Consider the following 26,219-nt stretch of genomic DNA (forward strand, 5'->3'; position numbering starts at 1 on the left):
GTACGTACCTGAGATACTTTATAACACATAAGATGCAATTGTCTGTTTGTGTGTGTGTGTGCGACAGACACACACACAGACACACACACACAGATTAATATACCACACAGCAACTAAATGTCCTGCACCAATGAGTAAGTGTATTCTGAACATACTAATAATGAAGAAATGGGTCTTTAGATTCAGCATCAATAAAGTCACTTCTCACATCAACCACATTGCATCAACAGTTCCTTCTACTTTCCCTCAACATCCATGGGTCCCTTCAGGTTCCACTGCCCATGGAGTCAGCCTTGAGTGGATGGGAGCCCTTGAGGCACTAGGAGTGGGGTGTGTATGTGAAAGAACCTCACGGGGAAACTTGCTATTGTTAACTTTTTTTGTCCATAACCGAGGGTCAACTGTGATCAGGAAATATCCTTAGCCATTGTTATGAGCTGAATCATGTTGACAATTACAATTCATATGTTGAAGTTCTAACCACCAGGACCTCACGATGTAACTGTATTTAAATATAGGGTCTTTATAGAGGTATTTAAGGTTAAAATGAGGTCATATGAGTAGGCCCTAATCCAATATGTCTAGTATCCTTACAAGAAGTGAAAATTAGGACATAGACATAGAGTGAAGATTATGTGAAGACACAAGATGACCATCTGCAAGCCAAAGAGAGGCCTCAGAAGAAATTATCCTTGCCAACACCTTGACTTTGTACTATTAGCCTCCAGAACTGTAAGAAAATAAATTTCTGTTACTTAAAAAACCACCCAGTCTGTGGTCCTTTGTTATGGCAGCCCTAGCAAACTAATACAGCTCTCAAATGAAAAGAAAAGGAGGGCTCTTTTCTTCTTGGCCTCTAATACACAGCCGCATGGGCACAATTACTCTACAATTCTGCATTTATGAAATTGCCTTCAAGAGTGCAAGGCAGAATGCTATTTCTGAGCAGCTACTTCTCTCCCTCTGAACATGTCTCTTTGCAGTCAATGATGGCAGCTCTACCTTGTGCTTTACTGTGCCTTCCATTAAAAGGGGACTGCAGTGAATATAAAAGTTTGCCCCTCTCTGGAGCCAGAAGAGCCTCTTTAATTTTCAACGCAGCTTTAAATCATACCTATAGTTCTGTAACGTTGTCGAGACAACTGGGACAGTGAGGATGGAGAGCGGAATCTACGTGGACTTCAAAGCCATCTTGGTACCAATGGGTCGAACCATTCTGGAGACCCAACTAAAATTGAACCAGAAATTACAAATGTGTTCAATTCAGTCACTTTTGCCTGAAAACAGAGCTATTTTTCCCTGAAACAGAGGTCTTTTGCACTTGAGATTAGAGTTTATTTTGGTTTAATTTTGTCACCTTCCACATGCTCAGTCTTGACTTCTCTTTTTTTTTTAGAAAAGGTAGAAGAGGGTGCCATGGGGGCTGGATGAGAGGGCAGGAAAAGGCAAGGCAAGCAGGCAGGGTAGATGGAGCATGACATGGGTCCTAAAGCTGAACTCTCTCATTAGAGGCTACGGTTGACCTTTCAACTCACCAGGAAGGCCCCTGCCAAGCTCTCCTTATCAGCCTTAAAGGCTAATTACTGCTGAATGGGCTCCCAAGGTTGGAAAAATTTCAAAGAATTTTTGAATACATCTCTATAGTTCTTTTCTCTTAACAATAGAATCTATCAAACAGCCAGGGGAAGGCTCTGTTTAAAAGCGCCGACAGGAGATCAGAAGAATGTCTGATTGCCAAAGTGACTAATTTATTTTTACACAGTATTAATGATGCTAAAATAACCAATATCTATAGCCTGGTTTTGACAGTTTATTACAAGGGTTCCCATTGTTTAAAAAAGAAGAAAAAGGGGGGAGAAAAAGGAAGTATGAAAGAAATAGAGTGTTTTATTTTGCTACATTTCCATTTGTTAACAAAACTCCCCTTAAGCAAAACCAGAGGTCATTAGCAAACAAGCAAAACATGCCTGTCTCCAGAAGAATACAATTCTCTTCATCATTTAAAATACAGCTCTGCTGAAAACCCAAATCATGACAAATCCTTAACATGAAAAATTCAGTGCAGACTTGAAACCACCTGACTTTACTTTGGGTTTGTGCTCCTTAAAATTACCTAGAAAATACCATAATCTTCTCTTCGCGAGGCTGGATGTGGGCCAGGGCCTCGGCTCCAGAGGCAAAGGGCAAACTAAAAATCATGTCTGAACAGACAGCTCCACCCTCTCTCCCAAGTCCACTTGGCCCTGTGACAAAAAGTGAGGTCTAAAGCACATTCATCCAGGGCCTGGGTTTTTGGCCAAAACTCAAGACTCTTATAGGACAAACAAAATGAAATCCAAAATGTTATCGCCCTCACTTTAAGAAGCCAAGCGGGCTTAAATGATTGCCCTTTACATGGTGAGTGGTTCACATCTGCAATATAATAAGGAATCAATAGAACTGGATTAAAACGTAGCTTTTTGTTTAAGAGAAAGATCCTTAGCTGAGAGTTTAAATTTCAAAGTGATTTTTGATAACAACTTAATGTGTGTGCATGTGAGAGAGAGAGAGAGAGAGAGAATTTCTATACTGAATCGAAGACTTCAAGAGTGAAAAGCGAACCCTAGAGAGGATGGAAGGGTACAGGGAGCCCACTGTGGGGGGCCTGCCTGCCTGGCATAGGTGCCCCCAAACTGTGGGTAAGTCTCTCAATGACCTTCACTCTCCTTCATTAAAAGCTTCAGTTCTTAGGGACTCACTCTCCCCAATGCCCACCCACTCTGACACCCCCACTCTCTCTCACGCTTTAAATGGGTGAGAGCCAGGAGAGACTGTCAAATAATTTTTACCTCCTGCCGAGCTAGTGACAGGCTCAGTACAAATAGCTACATTGAGAAAGTACCTCCATGCCACAGCTCCCACGGCCAGCACTCTAACAAGACAGTCCGGGGGTGTGAACACCGACATCTGATCCCACTGGGACAGATCAGTACTGAAACGCAGGGCCGGGCATTCCAAAAGTGGTTTCCCCATCGTCTCCTAATCAAAACCTCCTGCTCCAGCCACCGGGCTGCATTCACAGTCCCCTCTGCACACTGAATCCCTTCTGGCCTTCCAGCCTTTGTTCACGCTGCCTTCCACCCTTAGAGGATGATGCACTGCTCTCTCTCCCCGCAAACTCTCCAATCCTGCCATCCCGATCCAGTCCTGACTAATCTCTCAGTCCCCCTGGAACATCTACCCACACAAGGGCATCTACTTCCTCCGGGCCACAGCTATTGTTTTCTGACTTCTTTCTAGGTGCTTTGGGGCTGCCTTGTTGTAAATGTAGTTTTTTAGAATAATTTTATGTTCACAGCAAAACTGAGAGGAAGGTACCGAGTTTTCCCATCTACTTCCTGCCCGCCCTGCACCCCCCCTTCCCCCACCCACAGCCTCCTTGTTATCAACACTTCTCACAGAGGGATACATTTGTTACAACCATGAACCTACATCAACACATCCTCAGTATCACTTAAAGTTCAGAGTTCACCTAAGGGTTCCCTCTCGGTGTTGTATATTCTATAGACTGGGGCAAATGTACAATGACAGCTATCCACCAATGCGGCAGGTACAGTGTAGTTCTGCTGTCTCAAAAATCCTGTCTGAACATCTGAACAAGGTTTTACAAACAATCGTGGAGGGCTGTGGTTTTAATTCTTGAAGGGAGGGGAGACTTTAGGAGCTCTGTAGGAGAAGTATTATTTTATATTTTCCTTTAGGTAAGAGTCAAAAAAATTATGTATACATGGCTCTGGATCATTTTGATGCTGCCACCTATAACTGTATGTTGGAGTCTGGGCCTGGATGAATGTTCTCACTACAGTGATGGCAGACTGGGGAGCGGCGGGGCGGTGGGGGCGGGGGACCCACCAAGAAATCGTGAATAGGAAATGATCCATTTGTGCCAGGTGATGATCATTCCTGCAGTCATCACACAGCACAGAGTTGCCACTGAAGTCAGCCCGATAGTCACACTATGAACACTTTAATTTCAGTGAAAGATTACTTGTCACGTTAAGCTAATGTGGTTCATTGAAATGGTATATCGGGGGTGGGTGGGAGGGGAGTAAATTTAATTTGGAATTTTTGGAGAGCTATAAAATTATTTAAACTTTAGCTCATTTATATTTAAAACCCTCAGTGGCTTCCCATTACCCTGTAGGATAGAATCCAAGCTTCTTCTTAGGCCAACAAGGCCGTGCATTACTTAACCTCTGATTACCTTTCAACTTCATCTGCTATTCTAATTTTGCAGCAAAATGGAGACCTTTGTCCTGTTCCTCACACAAGCCAAGCTAAGCTCCTATCTGTTTCACAAACTTAACTTGTTCCCTTCACCTATAATACCTCTGTTCCCTTCCCCTTCACAGAGAAAACTTCTTTTCATTATCCATGTCTACCGAGCTGTCACCTCCTCAGAGAGGACAGCGAGTCACCTACCTAAAATACTCTCCCCAACGTCCTCTCACCCTCTACCCTTAACCCTGCTTCATTTGCTTTTTAACACCTACCGCTATCTGAAACTCTTTATGTGCAATTGGTCCTTGTTATTTGTGGATTCCATGTTTTCGCATTTGCCTACTCTCTCAAATTTCCTTATAACCCCAAAAGCAGTATTTCAAAGTCATTCACATACAAGTGCAAAGTGGGGAAAAATTTGAGTCACGTGACATGTACATTCCCAGCTGAGGATGAACAAGAAGACGCTCTGGCTCCTAGTTTCGGTTCTCGTACTGTAAACAAACGTCCTTTTTGTGGTTTACTGGGTGCCATGTTTTTTTCATTTTTGTGGTTTTCTTGTCACTGTTAAAGTGACCCCACGCAGAGTGTTAAAGTGCCGTCTATAGTTCCTTAAGAGTAGAAGGCTGTGATGTGCCTTATGAGAAAATATATGTTAGATAAGCTACCTTCAGGCATGAGCAACTGGCTGCCATTCAATGTTAATGAAGTAACCATAGATATTAAATAAAGTGTCTTAAACAGAAGCACACACTAAACAAGATCATGTACTGATTGGTTGATGAAAAATGTGGTGACCAGAGGCTCTCAGGAAATGAATCCTGTATTTTTCCTAGAGGCAATGGTACGGTATTTGCCAGTTCACCGTGGCAACTTTATAGAACACAACAGCCATGAATAATGAGAACCAATTACATTTTTTTTTTCTCATTTTTTCCTTCCCAACCAAAATGGGTGTGCCTATGGAGTCAGGCACTTCGTCTACTTTTGTTACTATTATATTCCCAGTGCTAGGACTACAGCAATGTATTAAATGAATAAGTACAGTGAGTATGTACCTTGCTCTCTGTCTATATGTATTTAAATTATATTATAACAAAATCATTTAATGTTGGAGGTTGATTGGAATTTGTTTCCTTTAAAGAAGTTCCACTCTTTACTCAAGTTTGAGTAAAGAGACGTATACTATGCATCCCATTCGTAGCAAGGACCATGTCTCATTTCTATTCTTGTCAAAGACTTTGACGTGAGGTTAAAAACACATTAAATTCTTAAATGTGTGCTTAATGGATGAAAAATTGATCAAATGTATTCTTTTGATTACAAGGATGGTGAAGGCAATATTTGCCTTTAAATGTGAGCAGATCTTAATTAAATTTGCACTGTTATCAAGAGAATAAGAAGAAAAGCCACAAACTGTGGGAAAATATTTGCAAAAGACACATTTGATAAAGGTCTGTTATCCAAAATATACAAAGAACTCTTAAAGCTGAACAATAAAAAAGACAACTTGATTAAAAACTGGGTCAAAGACTTTAACTTATCTAAGAAGATACTCACCAAAGAAGATACGCAGATAGAAAATAAGCATATAAAGAGTCGTTCCACATCATGTTATCAAGGAGATACAAATTAAAACAACAATGAGATACCACTATACACCTATTAGAATGGCCAAAAATCCAGACCACTGACAACACCAAATGCTGGCCAGGATGTGGAGCAACAGGAACTCTCATTCATTGCTGGTGGGAATGCTAAATGATTTTGGAAGACAGTCTGGTGGGTTCTTACAAAACTAAGCATACTCTTACCATGCGATTCAGCAATCATATTCATTAGTATTTACCCACAGGAACTGAAAACTTATGCCCACACAAAACCTGCATACAGACATGTATAGCAGCTTTATTAATAATTGCCAAAACTTGAAAGCAACCAAGATGTCCTTCAGTAGGTGAATGAATAAATAAACCGTAACACATCCAGACAATGGGATATTATTCAGTGGTAAGAAACGAGCTATCAAGCCATGAAAAAAAAAAAATGAAGGAATCTAAAATGCATATCACTAAAGTACTTATTCATTACTAAAGTGAAAGAAACCTATATGAAAAGGCTACATGCTGTAGGATTCCAACTATATGACATTCTGGAAAAGGCAAAACCATAGAGACAATAAAAAGATCAGTGGTTGCCAAAATTTTGGAGGGTAGGGGTGAATAAACAGAGCACAGAAGATTTTTTGGGCAGACAAAATATTTTGTGTGGTACTATAAGAATAGATATATGTCATTATACATTTGTCTAAGCCTATAGAATGTCAACACTATTGGTAAACCTTAATGTAAACTGTGGACTTGAGCGATCGTGAAAAACAATTGCTCTGTTATTATATTATTTCATGTTTTGCAGTGATAATATGTAGGTCAATATGTAAACATTCATGTGTTCATATGTGTATACAATTGATTGAACGGAAGGGGAAAAGATCAATGGAGTAGAGAAAAGGTGATAAATGGAGAATGCAGTTGTCAGAAATATCAATAAAAAAAATGAACAGAGGTGTCTTTGTAGATCCATGGGTATTTCAGTCACTGGGTACCTGAATGAGCATTGAAATAAATTGACAATAAATATAAAACTGCTGAGTTTACCCTATCGTTAATCATTGACTGCTAGTGGCTTAATTTAATTTATGTATAATTGGTCAATACATTGACCATTAATTACTCTGACTGAAAGCTGTGGGGAACATAGAATAGATGTGAAACATGGCCACTGACCTGAAGAAGCTCATGGCTCAGTAGAAAGAGGGAAACAGTGAACAAATAAATACAATAAAAGACATTTACATTATATTCAACTGCTGGGTATTTTGGTGTTGAATAAAATTATTATAAAAATAATTTATGACTATAGTGATGTGGTATAAAAACCATCTAAAACGGTAAGTTATTCCGTCATCTGAGTCCATTACTAAATCGCCAATAAAAATAGGCAGACAGTTCAAAATATTAAAACCATTGTTTTTTAGCCTAATGATTTCTGACTCAATTACAATCAATGTGAGATAGAAAAAATATAGGACACTGTGTTTTCTTTTCTGTAAAATTAGGGAATTGAATGGGGGCTCTATCTGCAAAATACTCCTCAGCTATGATTTCTATGACTTAAACCAGATTTTCTCGTTGCCTTTCTTTCTTGTTTCCCACATATGGACTTTGATTTTTTAAAGGACCTAAAGACTTTATAAAAAAAATTAAGTTGGTATATTTATTTAATCACACTTTCTTGTGGTGCTGGCATCATACCTGTCTTCACGGAAAGCTCCTTCCTGGGCTTTCAGGGTCCTGTCATGCGTCCATCTTCAAATACTGCTTCTGGACACTTAATTCCTCCTGTCAGTCTTTCTCTCTCTTCTTTCTCTCTACCTATATTCAAGTTCTTTAATTATTCCTATCCTTACTGATATTGTTGTTTATTTCTTTGTCATTATTACTAGAAGTGCAAATTAGAAAGACATTATTTAGAACTTGCGGGACTAATGGTTAGACGAGTGTCCAAAAGGGTGGAAAACCATGAAATGTAGGTCGAGGTGTTTGAAATGATTAGGAAAGCAACCAGAGCCGTGTCAGTCAGAGTTTCCAGAGGTATGTTCCAAGGAACACTGTTCTCTCAGTATGCTTGGGTCAAAATGAGCTCCATATCCACAGAAGTTTGGGGATCTCTGCATGCCATATATCCAGCCCATTTCTGAGGAAAAATTTAAAGGGCCTCTCTGCTAAAGATACTTACTCACTTTATTTAACTTTCTGTATTGTTTTTAAATCATAGAACTCCTTCTCTACCTTAAAAAAAAAAAAAAAAGGCTTGTTAAGATTCCACAGACTGTAAACACTGTTATATGTTGTAGCATAAGGAGATGACATGATAAAAGATGTATTTTAGGAAGATTATCTAAGAGAATTATGTAGGAAAAATGAGCATGGGGAGACACCAACCTCACAGAAACTGGTAATGATTTTATCACAAACTTGATAGCCAATACATGGTCATTCTCTGCTCTTAAGGAACTATTTTTTCCAAACAGACTTTTTTAGGAGAGGGCATTCTTAGACCACAGTATGACTGTTGTAATTTATTTCAGATCTAGATTAACACAAAATACTGTAAGAAGAAACAAAATAACACGCATGCACACACTTATGGACATAAAGACACACACACTTCATTTTGATGATCTGGTTCATGGATTGCTACTTTAAAGAAGCAGTCTTTAAAAAGATTAGCAAAACTCAATTCGTTTACTGAACTTTCTTAAAGGAAGGTGAATGAGGGGGAAAAAACATCAAACCAATCAGGCTTAAGTTAAGTTCCATAGATGGGTGGGAGCCAAGAGTCTCAAGCAAAACCCTCTGGATTGGTCACTCATTATACCTCTTAATGTAGCTGGATCTGGCAGTGTGGTAAAGGGGAAATCTGGTTTAAAAATGAACTTTTTAATCATTAAGGGAGGTCCTAAGTGAGAAGGAAACTGACAACTTATAAGAGACTTCTTCTTACTTTTGACTTGGGCTTAGTTCAAGCCAATGAACCAGGGGACAGGAGAGAAAACTATTTCACTCTACCGCCAATTCCACAACATTCCTCTCCGGAACCTTCCACAGAACTGGTGAACGTCCAGTAGTAAACACTGAGGTCTGTTTCCCCAGAATTTATGGGAGGCCTGTTACTCTACTTTGGAAGGAAAAATGAGAGTTTTCAAAGATTAATTATATTTATTTTTCCTCTATAAAAACTCTTATTTATTCTTTACAAAGTACTAGAAGAATGAGAACAATCTCCCAATTTTTATCGTCCCAAGTTGATAAAACAGTAATTTGTCTTGATGGTCAAATTCTAATCATTCTATATTGTGTGTAATACTGGAAAACTAACATATATTAGACGCAGGATAAAGATGAACAAAGAAATATCCTACTCTGAAAAAAAGGGTGTATAAATGTACACCAAATTGTTAAACAAGAAATTGTGAAAGTAACTGATATAAGAATATACTAAGAAAAAATCTTTACATGTGTTTTCTTAAAAGTTAAGACAAATGAGAGTATCTCCATCTTCTTGCCATATTTAAATCCCCTTTGTGAAGTCAGGACTTGGGTGGGAGCAGGGCAGATGTGAAAAGACTAATGGGGTTTTGGGTAAGGATTAGAAGTACTAGTGACAATTTTGCGGGAACAAATAAGGATGAAGAAGGGAATATATATCTGGCTCAAAAATTTAAAGGCAAGTTGATAAAAAGAGAAGTCCTATGAAAAATACAATGGAGAAACAAGTAAACATAAAGCTAACAGAAAGGTCAGATAAGACAGTTCTGCAACAATCCATTCAAGATGGGGTCACATGACAGTATATTTACAAAAATATACTTAGAATTATGTGACCTCACTGGTACAATGCCAGTCACATGGAAGTATTCAGTTGAATGCAGCTTCTATTATTATTATGATTATTATGATTATAGTCTTTATCGCCATGATTGGGCTTCATCTGAAAATTTAAGTGGAGAGTGAATTAAGAGAAAAGTCTCATAAAGGGTTGCAAAAGTAAACATTCTGGTCAATCAAGATGCGACCATTGAATTTGTTAGAATGTGCGAGTATTCATTAATAATCCAACCAACTATCGTTGAGATAGGCGAGATCTATGGGTTGTATCCAGGGGTTAATGTGGAACGTGAGTATTGCTAGGAATCTGATGAAGCAGTGATCAGACGCAGAACATTATGCTAACACTGTGGTTCACAGTCCTGAAGGGAAGGTGACATGTCTTTAGTGCCCAGTCTCACTCTATATGACATTAAGCAAGAGGTGATGAGGGGCCACTTTATCATATATTAGAGACCTTGTTATTTTCAGAAGAAAGTCCACACTCCATCACATAGCATCACAGATTGCCTTTTACCATCTGGTCCCTTTTTGACTCCAAACCATCCTTTCATTATTCCCGTCCAGTCACTTTGCACCTACTGTTCCAACTCAGTTAAACTACTTAAAATTCAAATAATAATAGCAACAATAAATATATTTAAGAATAATAATAATAATAAGTATTGCCAATTAATTCATAGTACTTACTCTGCTTGACACTGTTCTAAGAGTTTACATAAACTCATGTACCCTATGAAATAGGCAGTGTTTTAATCCCCATTGTAGAGATGACTAAACGGCAATACAGAGAGGTTAAGTAACTTTCCTAAAGTCACACAGCCAGAGTATCAACTATCTCATGCTTCTGTTTTTTAATATTCTGTTCCTTTTGCTTAAATGCCGTTCCCTTTCTCTCTTTACCTAACTCACTCTTTCATATCTCAGCTTGGATGTCACCTATTTTGAGATTCTTTAGAACATTTCCCTTTCCATATCCACTCTACTGCTTTAGTTCACGCTAGGAATTCCTCTTATAAACTATGATTTAGAGAAGAGACAAGCCCTCTTCTCTAAAGGGAACCACATCCCACAGGAGACAGTTTCCCAGGGATATTTTTAGAAAGAGCATTCCTGCATTTAACTGGGCTACAGTGTACCAAGAGGTGATTGTCAGGCCTGTTGGGGAACCTCTTTCCTTACTCACTTAGATAAGTACTCACCCTTTTGAGTGGAAGGGGTGGCTAAGGACACACATTCATGTTGCCCAGCTCTTTAGATATTCTCACTAATTAATAGGAATTCTACTCAACTACTTTGTAAGAAAAATATTTTGGAGGCTACTCTATTCCTAGATGGTTGCCTTGGGTATTTTTTTCTGAAATTATAGTTTCTTAAATATATCCTAATAGAATTTTAAAAGCTTAACCTCAGTTTTCTAATCATTATATTTCTAAATTATGGCTATGAATTTTACTGCTCAAAACCACTGCTAACTAAATATTTGCTTCAGTATTTCTTTAATGCACATCTTTTAAAAGCCCAGGGATTATTCATTCATGTATTAATTGAATGATTTATGCAGTGCCTACCATATGCCAAGACTATGCCAGGTACTGGGGAGGCAGACAAAATGATTTGGGCCTGCTGTCAAGGAGTGCACGTTCTTATGCTGAAAGAGTGGAATTTCTACACATACTAAATATGATTCAGTGGGCAAGACAAAAGTATTTTTATTATTACATTATCTATACTATAAACATATTTAACATTTATTTCAGTACATGATCATTTTTAATGAATACATTTTAAACACAATAAATAATGTTTTTCCTTAGAAACAAAATTTTCTCGTTTCTTTTATTTATAAAAAACTCAAATTATATTCCTTTCTAGTAGCTAAGAGGGAAAAAAATCAGCGAAGATAGCCATTTTATATTTTAAACTTGGCAGAGGATAGAAAACTGAAATGATAATAATTATTTATTGATTTCACAGTAGTTGCTTGAAAATTGAAGATTATCTTTCTAATTTGTGCCAAGTCACCACCCTCGATCACTTAGAAAATTTTATCAGATTCACTGTTTTGTTAAAAGATTAGAGGACTGAGATGTATGTTGACTGCTAAGACAGATTATACAATGTCAAGATACATTTAGAGGAAGTCAGTGATTTCCATCAATCAAATGTGTGTCCTGAAAGGTTCTTGGATGATAGCACCCTAGGGTGCTGTCCAGGATCCACATCAAATACTGACCGATGGGTTAAATCAGGCCATATACCTGACCAGTCAACATAAAGGAATGGAATTATAGGACCCCAAAGGTCTAGTACAGAAAGGATTTGCAGAATATTATCAATATGAGCAGAAGAAACACAAGTCCTTTGAAGTCTAAAGGAAGGGACTGAGTTGGCAAATACATAAACAGTATCAAGAACGTTGATGCTTGTGAAGCTGTATCAGGACCAAAATAAATATTAACCCAATGTTTAACTGGAATCCACTGAAACTTTCCAAACTGGATGCAACGATAAAAAGCCCAAAGACTCATAACTTGTCTAGCCACTAAGCTAAGCTACAGTAGAGGAAAAAAAAAATTATCCAAAACCTCAGCAAACAGAAAAGCTGAGTGGAATAATGAATGTTTTCATCCAGCCAAGAGTTCATACTTTATTTCTAAGCATCAACTCCAGCATTTCTTGATGGATGGGAAATTTAATGTGCTAAGATATATAGTAAAGGTAAGAACTGGTACTCAATAGAATTTATTCAGGCAGTGCATTTTAAAATATTTTTTAAAAGAGCATCAAGGATAAACTTTTAAGCATGCAGCTTTTTACTGTTCTCTTAAAATTAGAGCTTCATTGATATATTGAAAGAAGAATGTGCTCAGATGCTAATCAATATTATTGAAACAGCAAAGTCGTGAAATGAAAATGGCAAAATGACCTTGGAAGTAGGAGATCAGGGCAACTTTTGAGAAAGCAGGTTTAGTGGTGATCACTGGGATAAAGACAGGTTGGAGGAAGTAAAACTGCTGTTTGGTGGGAAAAGGCAGAAGATGAAACAGGATGGAAAAGAGGTGACAAGGTGCTGTGTTTTGTCTTCAATATGTTGGAGGGAAGGGGAAGCTGGGCATACAGAGAAAAGAGAGAGATGATGCTTAATGTGGGAATTCACATGGGAAGATCTCCCATGGGAGGCCATCATGTGGATAGGCAGAGGACCTACAAATATCTTCCATGCCCATCCCTTCCCTACACCCTAATCAGCACACAACTGATTGTTTTGCTATTCATTTGGACCCTCCTGTTATATTGCCTATAAGCTAACCAACTATAGCAATACTAATTTCTATACATGATCATATTTTCACTCTATCCACTGTGGCAAGGGTCATATAGTTTAAAAAGTTAAATATGTTGATAATTAAGGTGATTAAAAAAAGTTAAAATATGTTGATAATTAAGGTGATAAACAAAGTTTCTCTCACTATCAAAAATGGTTGCATTGCTATTCTTAAAAAAAAGTATGCCTTTAATAATATTGCGTTAAATTTCTGACAAAATAAAAATAAAAACAATCTGCCTCTGTCACTAATATGCAACTACTTATTTTCTCTTATTAAGTCAACTAATGAAACTAATGAAACCAGAAAGAATCATTTTAAAATTCTATTTTAAGATTCTATAATATTATTATAGAATATTATTAGGTAGGTTAATTTTTCACCTGTAATCAGTGTGACTATTTGCTATTCAAGAACTAAACCACTCTTTGGGGACTATTTAGAAACCCAAACCTCCAAAAATATGCAGTATTATGTTCTTCCTTTAGCCTTTCCCAATTCAACCTACCCAGTCTTCATGAAAATTTAAATAAAACCATATATAAATTTAATGGCAATATTAAGTTTTCAAGTCACAAAGAGAATTGACAATGATTGTATTTTTTCCAAATATACTTTTTCTATTTTACAGCAATATTTCTAAAATCCTGTGTAGAGAAATTTCATTTTTTAGCTATCTTTAAAATCATAGCTTTTCTCTTCCTAAAAGTGTGTGAAGCTATTGTCTCTTTGCAATCACATTACTTATGCAAAGTGAATGGATATGGACTTGGCTACAGGCTTTTAGATTTGATTCATTTCACTCCGTGTGCTAATTCCAGCATAACGTTCTCTCCGAGAATACAGATTTTCTTTCCTAATATTTTAGCTTTATTTTAGAAATACAAATTCTTGGTCAGGAGAATGCACAAAATGCATGTCTGTATTGCTAAATTTTCCTGTTGGTTTGCCTTTCAACTTTTTTGGTTATCTTTTTAAGCTATACTTATTTTTATGCACAAAGTATCATATCGAAGTCATTTTTAAAATTTGACTTCTCACTCGTTTAAAGTCTTATTTCGTAGCATCAACTATCCACAATTCGAAGGACTCTTCCTTACATTATTTAATTTGCAATCTGCTATGGTTTGAATATTTATGTCCTCCCAAAATTCTTATGTTGAAATCCTAATCCCAATGTGATAGTTTCAGGAGGTGGGGGCCTTTGGAATGTGATTAAGTCATGAGGGAGGAGCCTTCATGAATGGAATTAATGTCTTATAGACGAGACCCCACGGGGATCCCTAGCACCTTGCACAGCGTGAGGACACAGCAAGAAGGTATCTGCTATGAACCAGGAAGAGGGCTCTCACCAGAACGTGACCATGCTGGCATTTTGATATTGGGCTTCCCAGCCTCCGGAATTTCAAGAAATAAATTTATGTTGTTTATAAGCCACCCAGTGTGGGATTTTGTTACAGAAGCCCACACTGACTAAAACATATTCTTCTTAAGTGTGAAGATATCACTAACTCAATTGTCTAGTATGGCTCCACCATAAACTTCACCTTTGCTTAAATGATCAAATGACTCCAAGTTACCCAATGAGTTTAAAATGAAGATAACTAAGGTAATTATTATTGTCAGGAGGGACTGAAAAATAATTACTTATCTTATTATTCCCTCTGCTCTATACCTATCTAAAAATCCTCATTGTCAACAAGACTAGAAAAAAATCTAAAGCCTTGATTTCCACTATATCCAAAATAATATTTGTATTTTCACTTTGCCCTTTTGTTAACATAAAGAAGGTTATTTTCAGTCATAGTCTTACAAAAGTGATTAGAAATTTTAAGAAATGTTGATACCGTTTCCTTTAAATTTAATGCATGTTCAGATTAAGAAGAGGAGAAAGACTCTGGGCAATGGTGTCAGGAGTATCAAGTGTAACTGTTGCTCCCAGCACATCACCACGAAAGGTCATGATAAATTTGGGGTTTCAGATGTATTCACAGTACAAGCCCCTGGCCAGAACAAGTAGGGTATTAATTATATCAGGAAACCTGGTTGGGGGGTGAGACATTGGTTTTTATTCTCCTGCCTGAACCCTGAAATAGCTTCCTGGTTTCCAAACACAACCCTGAAGAGAAAGGAGTGACCCCCTCAAACTCACCTATCTGTCCCAGTAGCTCTATAGGATGAGGAATTTGAAATAAAACTTCACGCTGGTTTGCAGCACAGCTGTTCAAACTTTAGCAGCATCAGAATACTTGGACTACTTGTCAAAACACAGATTGCCAGGCCTCATCCCCAGAGTTTTTGATGCAGAAGATCTGGAATGGGGCCCCGATCATTTGCATTTCTAATTAGTCCTGGGTAATGCTGCCCATGACAATCAAAGGGCACACTTTGAGAATTCTTTATTTTAGAATTGTAGAGAAATGATATATCTCCTACATCTGGATTTATAGGCCTGCTATAGTCAGTTGGGGACAGGTTGTGGACAACTTTGAATGTCAGATTCAGGTGGTTTCTGAAGACCTAAGAGATTCAACAATGGTAATTTTATGCAATTCCTAGTGCTCTTACAAAACTTAAATTAGCACTCATGAAATGCATCTTTGATATTAAGCCCCAGGTGGTCCTCAAGTTTGTGATGTTCAGACATCCTATGGAGTCAGGGCCCTGTCACATCTTACAGGACCTGGTCTAAACCTTTCTCTTCTCCCTACCACATCTCAGTTCTCCTCATTGCGGGCAGATAAGCATGCCTCTGACTTCACCAAGAAAATAGAAACCTTCTCTCATTCTCTGCTTCCCCTTCCACTTCCATATAGCTAAACCTATCCATAAGCATTTTTTTCCAGTCTAATTGGTGTCCTGCCCCTACTTCTCACCCCATCCTTACATAGGCATCTGACATCACCTTTCTCAATTTTTCAAACCACTTACTATCATCTACACTTTTCATTGGCTGCTTCTCTTCAGGCCACCAACATGCTCAAGTCTCTCAAAAAGTATAATAACCAAATCCGTCCTTGGCCCAGCTTAACTGGCCAGCCACCGCTCTATCTCCTTTAGTTCATAGCTGAATGTCTAAGAGAGTAGTCTATATTTCCTATGTGCACTGTCTTCCCTCCTCACCCTGCAATGACCACAATCTGTCTCCATTGCTCCACTGAAATTGCTCTCACCGTGGTGAGTGCCACCCTCTTCTTGCCTTTTCCATCTGTGGATTCTGTCTCATCTTGCAGCATCGACAGCTTCAAGGCTGCACCCTTGTCCTCTTCATTTCACATTCTACTCATAATTTTCTCTCTTGGATACATGACTAACTATATATGCTGATCACTTTCATAACTATCTTTTTAATTCCACTCTTGTTCCTGATCTCCAATTTTTTCAATTATCTTTTAGATTTTCCAGACATCTCAGTTGGACTATGCCCAACCGACTGCTTGTTTTCTAGTGGCAACCCTAGTCTATTCCTCCTCCTCCCTTATTTCCTGTTTCAGTCATTGGTACCTCCAGCCTTTCACTCACATGCCTAAGGCAGAAATATCAGAATTGTCATTGAATCTCCTCCCAAATCGAGTCAGTAGATCACTGCTTGACTTTCTCTCTCGGACCTGTTTTCTCCTGCATAAACTCACTGTACCTTGCCATTGCCAAAACTCTGGCTCTCACCTGGATGATTGAACTAGCCTTATAACTGGATTTCCTGTGTCGAGGCTTAGTGTGCCGGGGTGGAATACGGGCTTTGGGCTCACAGAAATCTGTGTTCCCAATCCCGGTTTCCCACTTTTTCACTGAGCATATCAGATACAGACATGACCACATCCTCAACTTTTCTTTTATAAATCACTGGAAATTATTTCAGTTGTGAAACGCTAAGTCCAAACATCCATTTTTAAATAACTATCTCATTTTACCAATTCTCATACTCAATTATTTCCTTCATACCTGTTCTCTGATAGGGGGTTCCAATCCCTTGCTCCCTTACTTTCTCCCATTTTCTTTTCCTTTCTGTTCCAGCTTAGAATCCCTAGTCTCTAACACCAAACGCTCTCGTCTATATCTCCAAATCCCACATCCTGTTGTCCTTCCATGGTATTCTCATAAAGCTCCGGCCCCAGATCCATCTAACTGTCTCCCTCATCCATGTCCATTTCAGTGCTGCTCAGCTGTCTTGGAGGAAGTCAGCCCTGAAGACTGATGCCACTAAAACATCTTGGTCTTCAACTCAGCTGGGTCCTCCACACGGCCCAGAGTCTTTGTCTCCATAACCAGTCTTTCCTCTTCTCTTCTGTGACCAGCTGAAACTTGCTCCCTTCGTACCTCTACTTCCCACTCACCTGAATATTTCAGCTCCCACTTCATTGAGAAAACAGAATCATATGAGAGTCCTCTCTGCTTCCATTCACCAAACCTACACACTTACATATATTTGCCCTCATTCTCCCTTTCATGACAACACAAGAGACATCACTGTCCAAATCTAAAATTCACCTCCCTGCCCACGCTATGCATCCTATTCACTCCAGCATTTTAGGGCCCTTTCTCAGCCTTACACTTTTAGATTTTCTCCTCTTTTCTTTTAATGGCTCTTCCACCACAACAACATCTTTGACAGTCTCTATCACCTTAAAATAAAAAAAGAAAGAATAAAAAAAAGGAAAAAATCCTCTCTTTACCTCCCATTTTCCTCTCCTCATAGCCAAACTTCTCCATTTGTCTTCAGTGCTTCCTTGTCTTCCACTCAGCCCTTAACCCATTGTTATTTGTGTCCCACCCTCGATACACTTTTATGAGACAGTACTTGCCATGGGTACAAGTGGCTTTGAGTTGCTAAATACCATAGACATACAGTAAGTCCTCACTTAATGTTGTTCATAGGTTCTGTGACTTTAAGTGAAATGACATAGAATGAAACCAATTTTACCATAGGCTAATTGATATAAACAAGAGTTAAGTTTCTGCTTTAAAAAAATGACGTTATTGGAGGATCTGCTGTATTTTCGTCTTGATGTTATTTTCCTGAAGTATTTGTTACTATTGATCATTCCTTCCTCTTTTGTTTTTCATTACAGAAAATTTCCAAAAATATTCAGAAATAGAATAATACCAATATCTGGCTTTGATATTTATCACTATATGTCCAATCTTATTCATCTGTATTCACAGGCTCACCCCTTCCCAATTTATTGTTTTGAATCAAATCCCTGACAGCATATAAGTTCTTCTGTAAATATTTCAGTGTGCATCCATCAAAAGTAAATGCACTTAAAATAATCACATCATCATTGCACCAAAAAATAATAATTCATAAACATCCAGTCAATATTCACATTTCCCTAATAGGTTTCTGATATTTTTAATTGGTCGTTTGTTTGAATCCAGAGCTATATAGGATCCATATTTTAAGATTGGTTGAAACGTCTTAAGTTTTGTTACAATTAATTTTGTTTTTATATATACTTTCCACCTCCATTTCTTTTTTCCCTTGAAAAACATTTTTTTTTTGTTTGCAGAAATATGATCAACTGTCCTATAAATATCCCCTGCAGTCCAGATGTGGTTGATTCCATCCCTATGATATTATTTAACATTTTGCATCTGTATCTTTTATTGCCTCTAAATTCAGGGATCTGGTGGATTGATAAGATTCAGTTTCAATTTGGGTGGCAAATCAAAAGTGGTATTATGTACTTCCATAGTCATGAAGGTTGTTTCTGATTTTATGTTATCAGCAACAATCATGGCCGAGATCATTAGGGGATGCAAAATGATGATGTTCAAACCCCATCATTTCTTCTTCTTATATTAACTGGAATATTTGTGTGAAAGAAAACTCCCCCTGGTCACCTATTTAGTATCCATGAAGTTCAAATCATACAGAAAAGGCAGAATAAATGTTTGATTCTTCTAGCATAAATGATCAATTGATCCTTTCTATTACTTAATGATTTTCCAAATGAGTTGATTTCCCCAGTGTTTTTATACACGACCAATGAATTAGTTTTTATTTTTTCAGCATCACTATGAACTCATGAATCTATTGTCCTTACTGATATTCTTTGGCCAGCAGGAGCTCATTCAACTTGGCTACCATGTCCCTGGACAAGAAACCTGGGTCTTTTCCTGATGATTTCCTTTCTCACCTTACTTGTACCAAATCGATCAGTAATGTGTCTCTTAAGCGGTTCACAAATCCGTCTACTTCTCTCTATCCCACTCTACTGGTCTAGGCTATTGTCATTCTTCCCCTGCACGGGCACTGCACCTGTCTTCTAAGTGCTCTGTCCTTTTCCTGCTCTCAAACATAGTCAGAATTACCTTTGAAAACACAAATAATATAGTGCCTTTTACTAGCTTAATCCTTCCACCACCACCCCCCCAAAAAAAAACTGCTAAACCAAAAACCCCAAGTCCCAAGTCATATATTTCCACAGGTACATATGTATGTAAGTGCATGTCACAAAGCTCTAGACTATCGACACTAAACTGATAACAGAGGTTACCTCTGGGTTGAAGACTGGGATGCTAGGCAATGAAGGGATGTCCTAGGTGGGGTTAGTGTTGGTTAAGGAAGACATCAGTTTTATCACTATTAGAAGTGTTCAAATTTTTCAAGTATTACTTATATATTTAAAAATAAACAAAATCGACCAAGAAAGGGAACTTTAACTAGCTCTGAGGCAGATGGGGCTCACCAGCAGGTGATATAAATTCCAGTGCCAGGTCATCTGGAAGAGACTTGAGATTCCCTATGACCTCCTCCAAGGGACAAAAATTGTCCTCTTTGCCTATGTATTACCTGCAAATTTCAATCAAGGTATTCTTACCTTTGTAGTCCACAGTTTGACGGTCCAGTCAAACGACGATGTGACAAACAGGTGTGAAAAGTCGATTGGGCCCACTGCCATGTGGCAGTTAATTCCTGTCACTGGCCCTTGGTGACCTTCGAAGACCTCACCAATACCTGCTTTGCTGCATGAAGACCAACATGAGCAGAATTTAAGTGAACTTTGCAAAGTCATGATGGCTTTAAAATAACAATTTCATCTCTGTGTAATTACTTCTCCAAATTTAGAACAACCACCATACACCACCAAAAATGAGACCACTTTCACAGTTATCTAGAGAAAAACAAAATGCTAGACTATTTTTGATAATTAAAAAACAACCAATGTATCTTTTGATAGATGATTGGGTAAAGAAGATGTGGTACATATACACAATGGAATATTACCCAGCCATAAGAAAAGATGAACTACTGCCATTTGTGACAACATGGATGGAGCTTGAGATTATCATACTAAGTGAACTAAGTGAGACAGAAGAAGTTGAGACCTCATGATTTCACTCACATGTGGGATATAAAACTGAAAGCAACAAAGGAACAAGACAAATAGACAAAAAACTCAGACGCATGGACGATAGTTTAGTGGTTACCAGAAGGAAGCGAGGGCAAGAGGGAGGTAGATAAGGGCAAAGAGGGTCAAATAGATGGTGACAGAAGGAGATCTGACCTTGAATGGTGAACACACAAAGGAATATACACTTAAAATAAAAAAAGAAAGAATAAAAAAAGGAAAAAATCCTCTCTTTACCTCTCATTTTCCTCTCCTCATAGCCAAACTTCTCCATTTGTCTTCAGTGCTTCCTTGTCTTCCACTCAGCCCTTAACCCATTGTTATTTGTGTCCCACCCTCGATACACTTTTATGAGACAGTACTTGCCATGGGTACAAGTGGCTTCGAGTTGCTAAATACCATAGACATACAGTAAGTCCTCACTTAATGTTGTTCATAGGTTCTGTGACTTTAAGTGAAATGACATAGAATGAAACCAATTTTACCATAGGCTAATTGATATAAACAAGAGTTAAGTTTCTGCTTTAAAAAAATGACGTTATTGGAGGATCTGCTGTATTTTCGTCTTGATGTTATTTTCCTGAAGTATTTGTTACTATTGATCATTCCTTCCTCTTTTGTTTTTCATTACAGAAAATTTCCAAAAATATTCAGAAATAGAATAATACCAATATCTGGCTTTGATATTTATCAGTATATGTCCAATCTTATTCATCTGTATTCACAGGCTCACCCCTTCCCAATTTATTGTTTTGAATCAAATCCCTGACAGCATATAAGTTCTTCTGTAAATATTTCAGTGTGCATCCATCAAAAGTAAATGCACTTAAAATAATCACATCATCATTGCACCAAAAAATAATAATTCATAAACATCCAGTCAATATTCACATTTCCCTAATAGGTTTCTGATATTTTTAATTGGTCGTTTGTTTGAATCCAGAGCTATATAGGATCCATATTTTAAGATTGGTTGAAACGTCTTAAGTTTTGTTACAATTAATTTTGTTTTTATATATACTTTCCACCTCCATTTCTTTTTTCCCTTGAAAAACATTTTTTTTTGTTTGTAGAAATATGATCAACTGTCCTATAAATATCCCCTGCAGTCCAGATGTGGTTGATTCCATCCCTATGATATTATTTAACATTTTGCATCTGTATCTTTTATTGCCTCTAAATTCAGGGATCTGGTGGATTGATAAGATTCAGTTTCAATTTGGGTGGCAAATCAAAAGTGGTATTATGTACTTCCATAGTCATGAAGGTTGTTTCTGATTTTATGTTATCAGCAACAATCATGGCCGAGATCATTAGGGGATGCAAAATGATGATGTTCAAACCCCATCATTTCTTCTTCTTATATTAACTGGAATATTTGTGTGAAAGAAAACTCCCCCTGGTCACCTATTTAGTATCCATGAAGTTCAAATCATACAGAAAAGGCAGAATAAATGTTTGATTCTTCTAGCATAAATGATCAATTGATCCTTTCTATTACTTAATGATTTTCCAAATGAGTTGATTTCCCCAGTGTTTTTATACACGACCAATGAATTAGTTTTTATTTTTTCAGCATCACTATGAACTCATGAATCTATTGTCCTTACTGATATTCTTTGGCCAGCAGGAGCTCATTCAACTTGGCTACCATGTCCCTGGACAAGAAACCTGGGTCTTTTCCTGATGATTTCCTTTCTCACCTTACTTGTACCAAATCGATCAGTAATGTGTCTCTTAAGCGGTTCACAAATCCGTCTACTTCTCTCTATCCCACTCTACTGGTCTAGGCTATTGTCATTCTTCCCCTGCACGGGCACTGCACCTGTCTTCTAAGTGCTCTGTCCTTTTCCTGCTCTCAAACATAGTCAGAATTACCTTTGAAAACACAAATAATATAGTGCCTTTTACTAGCTTAATCCTTCCACCACCATCACCCCCCCCAAAAAAAAACTGCTAAACCAAAAACCCCAAGTCCCAAGTCATATATTTCCACAGGTACATATGTATGTAAGTGCATGCCACAAAGCTCTAGACTATCGACACTAAACTGATAACAGAGGTTACCTCTGGGTTGAAGACTGGGATGCTAGGCAATGAAGGGATGTCCTAGGTGGGGTTAGTGTTGGTTAAGGAAGACATCAGTTTTATCACTATTAGAAGTGTTCAAATTTTTCAAGTATTACTTATATATTTAAAAATAAACAAAATCGACCAAGAAAGGGAACTTTAACTAGCTCTGAGGCAGATGGGGCTCACCAGCAGGTGATATAAATTCCAGTGCCAGGTCATCTGGAAGAGACTTGAGATTCCCTATGACCTCCTCCAAGGGACAAAAATTGTCCTCTTTGCCTATGTATTACCTGCAAATTTCAATCAAGGTATTCTTACCTTTGTAGTCCACAGTTTGACGGTCCAGTCAAACGACGATGTGACAAACAGGTGTGAAAAGTCGATTGGGCCCACTGCCATGTGGCAGTTAATTCCTGTCACTGGCCCTTGGTGACCTTCGAAGACCTCACCAATACCTGCTTTGCTGCATGAAGACCAACATGAGCAGAATTTAAGTGAACTTTGCAAAGTCATGATGGCTTTAAAATAACAATTTCATCTCTGTGTAATTACTTCTCCAAATTTAGAACAACCACCATACACCACCAAAAATGAGACCACTTTCACAGTTATCTAGAGAAAAACAAAATGCTAGACTATTTTTGATAATTAAAAAACAACCAATGTATCTTTTGATAGATGATTGGGTAAAGAAGATGTGGTACATATACACAATGGAATATTACCCAGCCATAAGAAAAGATGAACTACTGCCATTTGTGACAACATGGATGGAGCTTGAGATTATCATACTAAGTGAACTAAGTGAGACAGAAGAAGTTGAGACCTCATGATTTCACTCACATGTGGGATATAAAACTGAAAGCAACAAAGGAACAAGACAAATAGACAAAAAACTCAGATACATGGACGATAGTTTAGTGGTTACCAGAAGGAAGCGGGGGCAAGAGGGAGGTAGATAAGGGCAAAGAGGGTCAAATAGATGGTGACAGAAGGAGATCTGACCTTGAATGGTGAACACACAAAGGAATATACAGATGATGTATTATATAATTTGAAACTTACAAAATTTTATTAATCAATGTCACCCTAATAAATCTAATAAAATATAATAAGGGGTAATATAATCTTTTTAAGCTTCAGAATTTAATATCAGATTTTATCATTTAATTGTTTTTAAGGGGTTCCTCAAATTCTATCATCATTGATGCAGCTATTTTGATACAAAATGTATATTCTTAGATCTCAGAAGGTTTCATACTTATAATAAGACTATTCTATTATTGTGATGACATTTTTGTACATGTTCCATTTTAACTTCTTTTGCAGAGCCTATTGACTATAAAACCCAGACACTCTTGTACACATACCTTTATTCTTTCAAGGCAATTTCTTTAATTAGGTTGACATACCTGAAAATGTAATACTTTGTAGAAACTCTTGTCACCACAAAATACTATGCCTAACTAAAAAAGTAACATGGAGAAAATGAAAGCAGAAGAAAAATTTACTAATCTACTAACTTTAAACTTTATGAGGGTTCATGTCTTGTTTTCTTGTCGCCAAGCGTGTAGCAGGTAGTAAGTGCTCAATACATATTTGTTTAAAGAAACAACAAAGGAGAAGAGACAAACATGCTTTTTTTTCTAGCAGAAGCACAGTTGAGAAAGTGACATATATTTTGAAAGTTATCCACAGACATGTCACTTATTTAATTAAGCTGGGATTATTTCTAGCCCTCAATTATCACACAATAGTTTGCACACAGTCATACCCAATCAGAAAATATACCAAAATGCTATAATTAAAAAATCCATTTGTGTGAGGTGATAAATATGACAAGTACATAGGGACTGTAGAATCTAAATATTATGTCACTAAGAGTAAAAATGAACTAAGTTATTGAAACATTTGGGCTTCCAGAGCACCAAAAAATGTCAATGTGTTGAGCAAAATTTGAAAACATGAGCAAAGTACTGTAATGTGTGTTCTGTGTAACAGGCACTCAGAAATTATGCCCAGTAAAAGTGCGAACAGCAGTTCTACATATAATCCTTTAAATTTGTTCTAATGAACATGAGGAACTGATCTTTGAAGTGGCCCCTGGTGAGACTTCACTTGCTCTTAACAGCATCCTGAAAGGGTTTATAGGGTGCAAAATGAGGACTTCGTTTAATTTATGGAAGTAGATTTGCACCTTCTCTACGTTAGGTGAAAAATAGAAATCCCCCCCACCACCCCCTGTTGCCATATATGACCCATAAAAAATTACTACAAAGCCAAATGCTTGCTACTTTACGACTTTACTAAGATCTGCATTTCATATTTCAGATGAATGAACCAATGTAAAAGCATAATCAAGCATGCTGTATAAAGATTTGTGGCATGTACCATAGATATCTTTCTTTCGAACCACAGTGCATATTCTGATTATGTCTGAAAAGGACAATAGCCAAAATAATTTTACAAAATATTCATTATGTAAAAGTTATTTGCTACACAGAAACTAACAAATAAACCTGAAAGTTATCAGTGAACATGTTCTGTAGCCTTCATAGATCATTAAGGTCCTGGATTAAGTCAATTGAACCTATGCCCCATTGCTTGTAATAAATGTTTCCATAAAGCTGTGTGACTCCATGTTTGCAGCACTGCACTCTGTGTTCTCACGCCACTTATGACATTCTACTTGTATTAAAGATATTTGAGTGTTTACTTTTCCCACCATCAGTAGCTTTTTGAAGCTAGAAGCCGAGTTTAAATGATGTTTGGTGGGGTAAAGGGGATCAAATATAGGGGGATAGGGGTAGGGTGAAGTGGGTAAAGAGGATCAAATATATGGTAGTTTAAGGAAACTGGACTTTGGGTGGTAATCACACAATAGGATATATAGATGTCAAGTTATAATGTACACCTGAAAATCATATAATTGTATTAACCAATGTTACCCCAATAAACTTAAAAAACAATCAAACAAACAAACAAATAAAACCAAAAAATAAAAATAAAAATAAAAATAAATGATGTTTGCATGCCTGGCAGCATCTAGCAATGCACTTTGCTCAAAGTAGGTGGGCAATGAATATTTGCATAAATGAACAACTTTATCAGACCTTTTTATGCTTTGATAGGACTTTAATGCATGGTTTTAGCCAGTTTTATGAAGTAGGACCATGGGCCTGGAACTATGAGGCATAACTTCCTGGTCACCTTTAAATCATGTGATCAGGGAAAATACTGCTTGTTATTATTTGCAGAACAGTAGGAATATCACAGCTCACATTGCGTGAATGGAAAAATCACAGAGTTGGGCCATGGATGCTTTTTACTTCTACAAATCACAAAAACACTGGAGTACGAACTTGGAACAATTTGTGGTTCCTCATTACATCTAAATGGCCTAGGATGAGTACAAGAGATGAAAAATCAATTTAATTAGACCTACTAAAGTGAAAGAGAAATTAAGCACCTAGGTGAACACAGTGAAGCTTTCAAATGATGCAAGGCCGCTTGTTAAGTCTTACATGCAATTTTACAATCCAGCCTAAATTATTGGATTCCACTTTATCCTGATGGTTTTCCACAGGGCATTTGCCAATCTCTCAATCAAGGCAGAGTTCTTATCACCTGGAAACTGCAGAGTGGCTTGTGTATCTCATAATATTCCAGCCTCTCTGACTGGGAGGAAGGGCCCTAGGCATTTCTCTATATTATTTGGATATTGTCATTTCTTTATTCCTCATATAGATTTT

The 26,219-nt window shown here is 37.5% G+C and overlaps 1 protein-coding gene across 4 annotated transcripts in view; it reads right to left on the reverse strand.

Moving 5' to 3' along the window:
- Positions 1 to 26,219, reverse strand: part of DYNC1I1 (dynein cytoplasmic 1 intermediate chain 1) — a 258,394-nt gene that overhangs the window by 32,122 nt on the left and 200,053 nt on the right. For all 4 annotated transcript variants that reach the window (XM_011363367.1, XM_011363348.1, XM_011363357.1 and 1 more), the window contains one exon: positions 22,786 to 22,930. In XM_011363367.1, the coding sequence (XP_011361669.1) occupies positions 22,786 to 22,930 (145 nt within the window). The remainder of the gene's footprint in view (positions 1 to 22,785; positions 22,931 to 26,219) is intronic.

Source organism: Pteropus vampyrus, unplaced genomic scaffold (assembly GCF_000151845.1).
Source record: "Pteropus vampyrus isolate Shadow unplaced genomic scaffold, Pvam_2.0 Scaffold4, whole genome shotgun sequence".
In the NCBI taxonomy this organism is placed as follows: domain Eukaryota; kingdom Metazoa; phylum Chordata; class Mammalia; order Chiroptera; family Pteropodidae; genus Pteropus; species Pteropus vampyrus.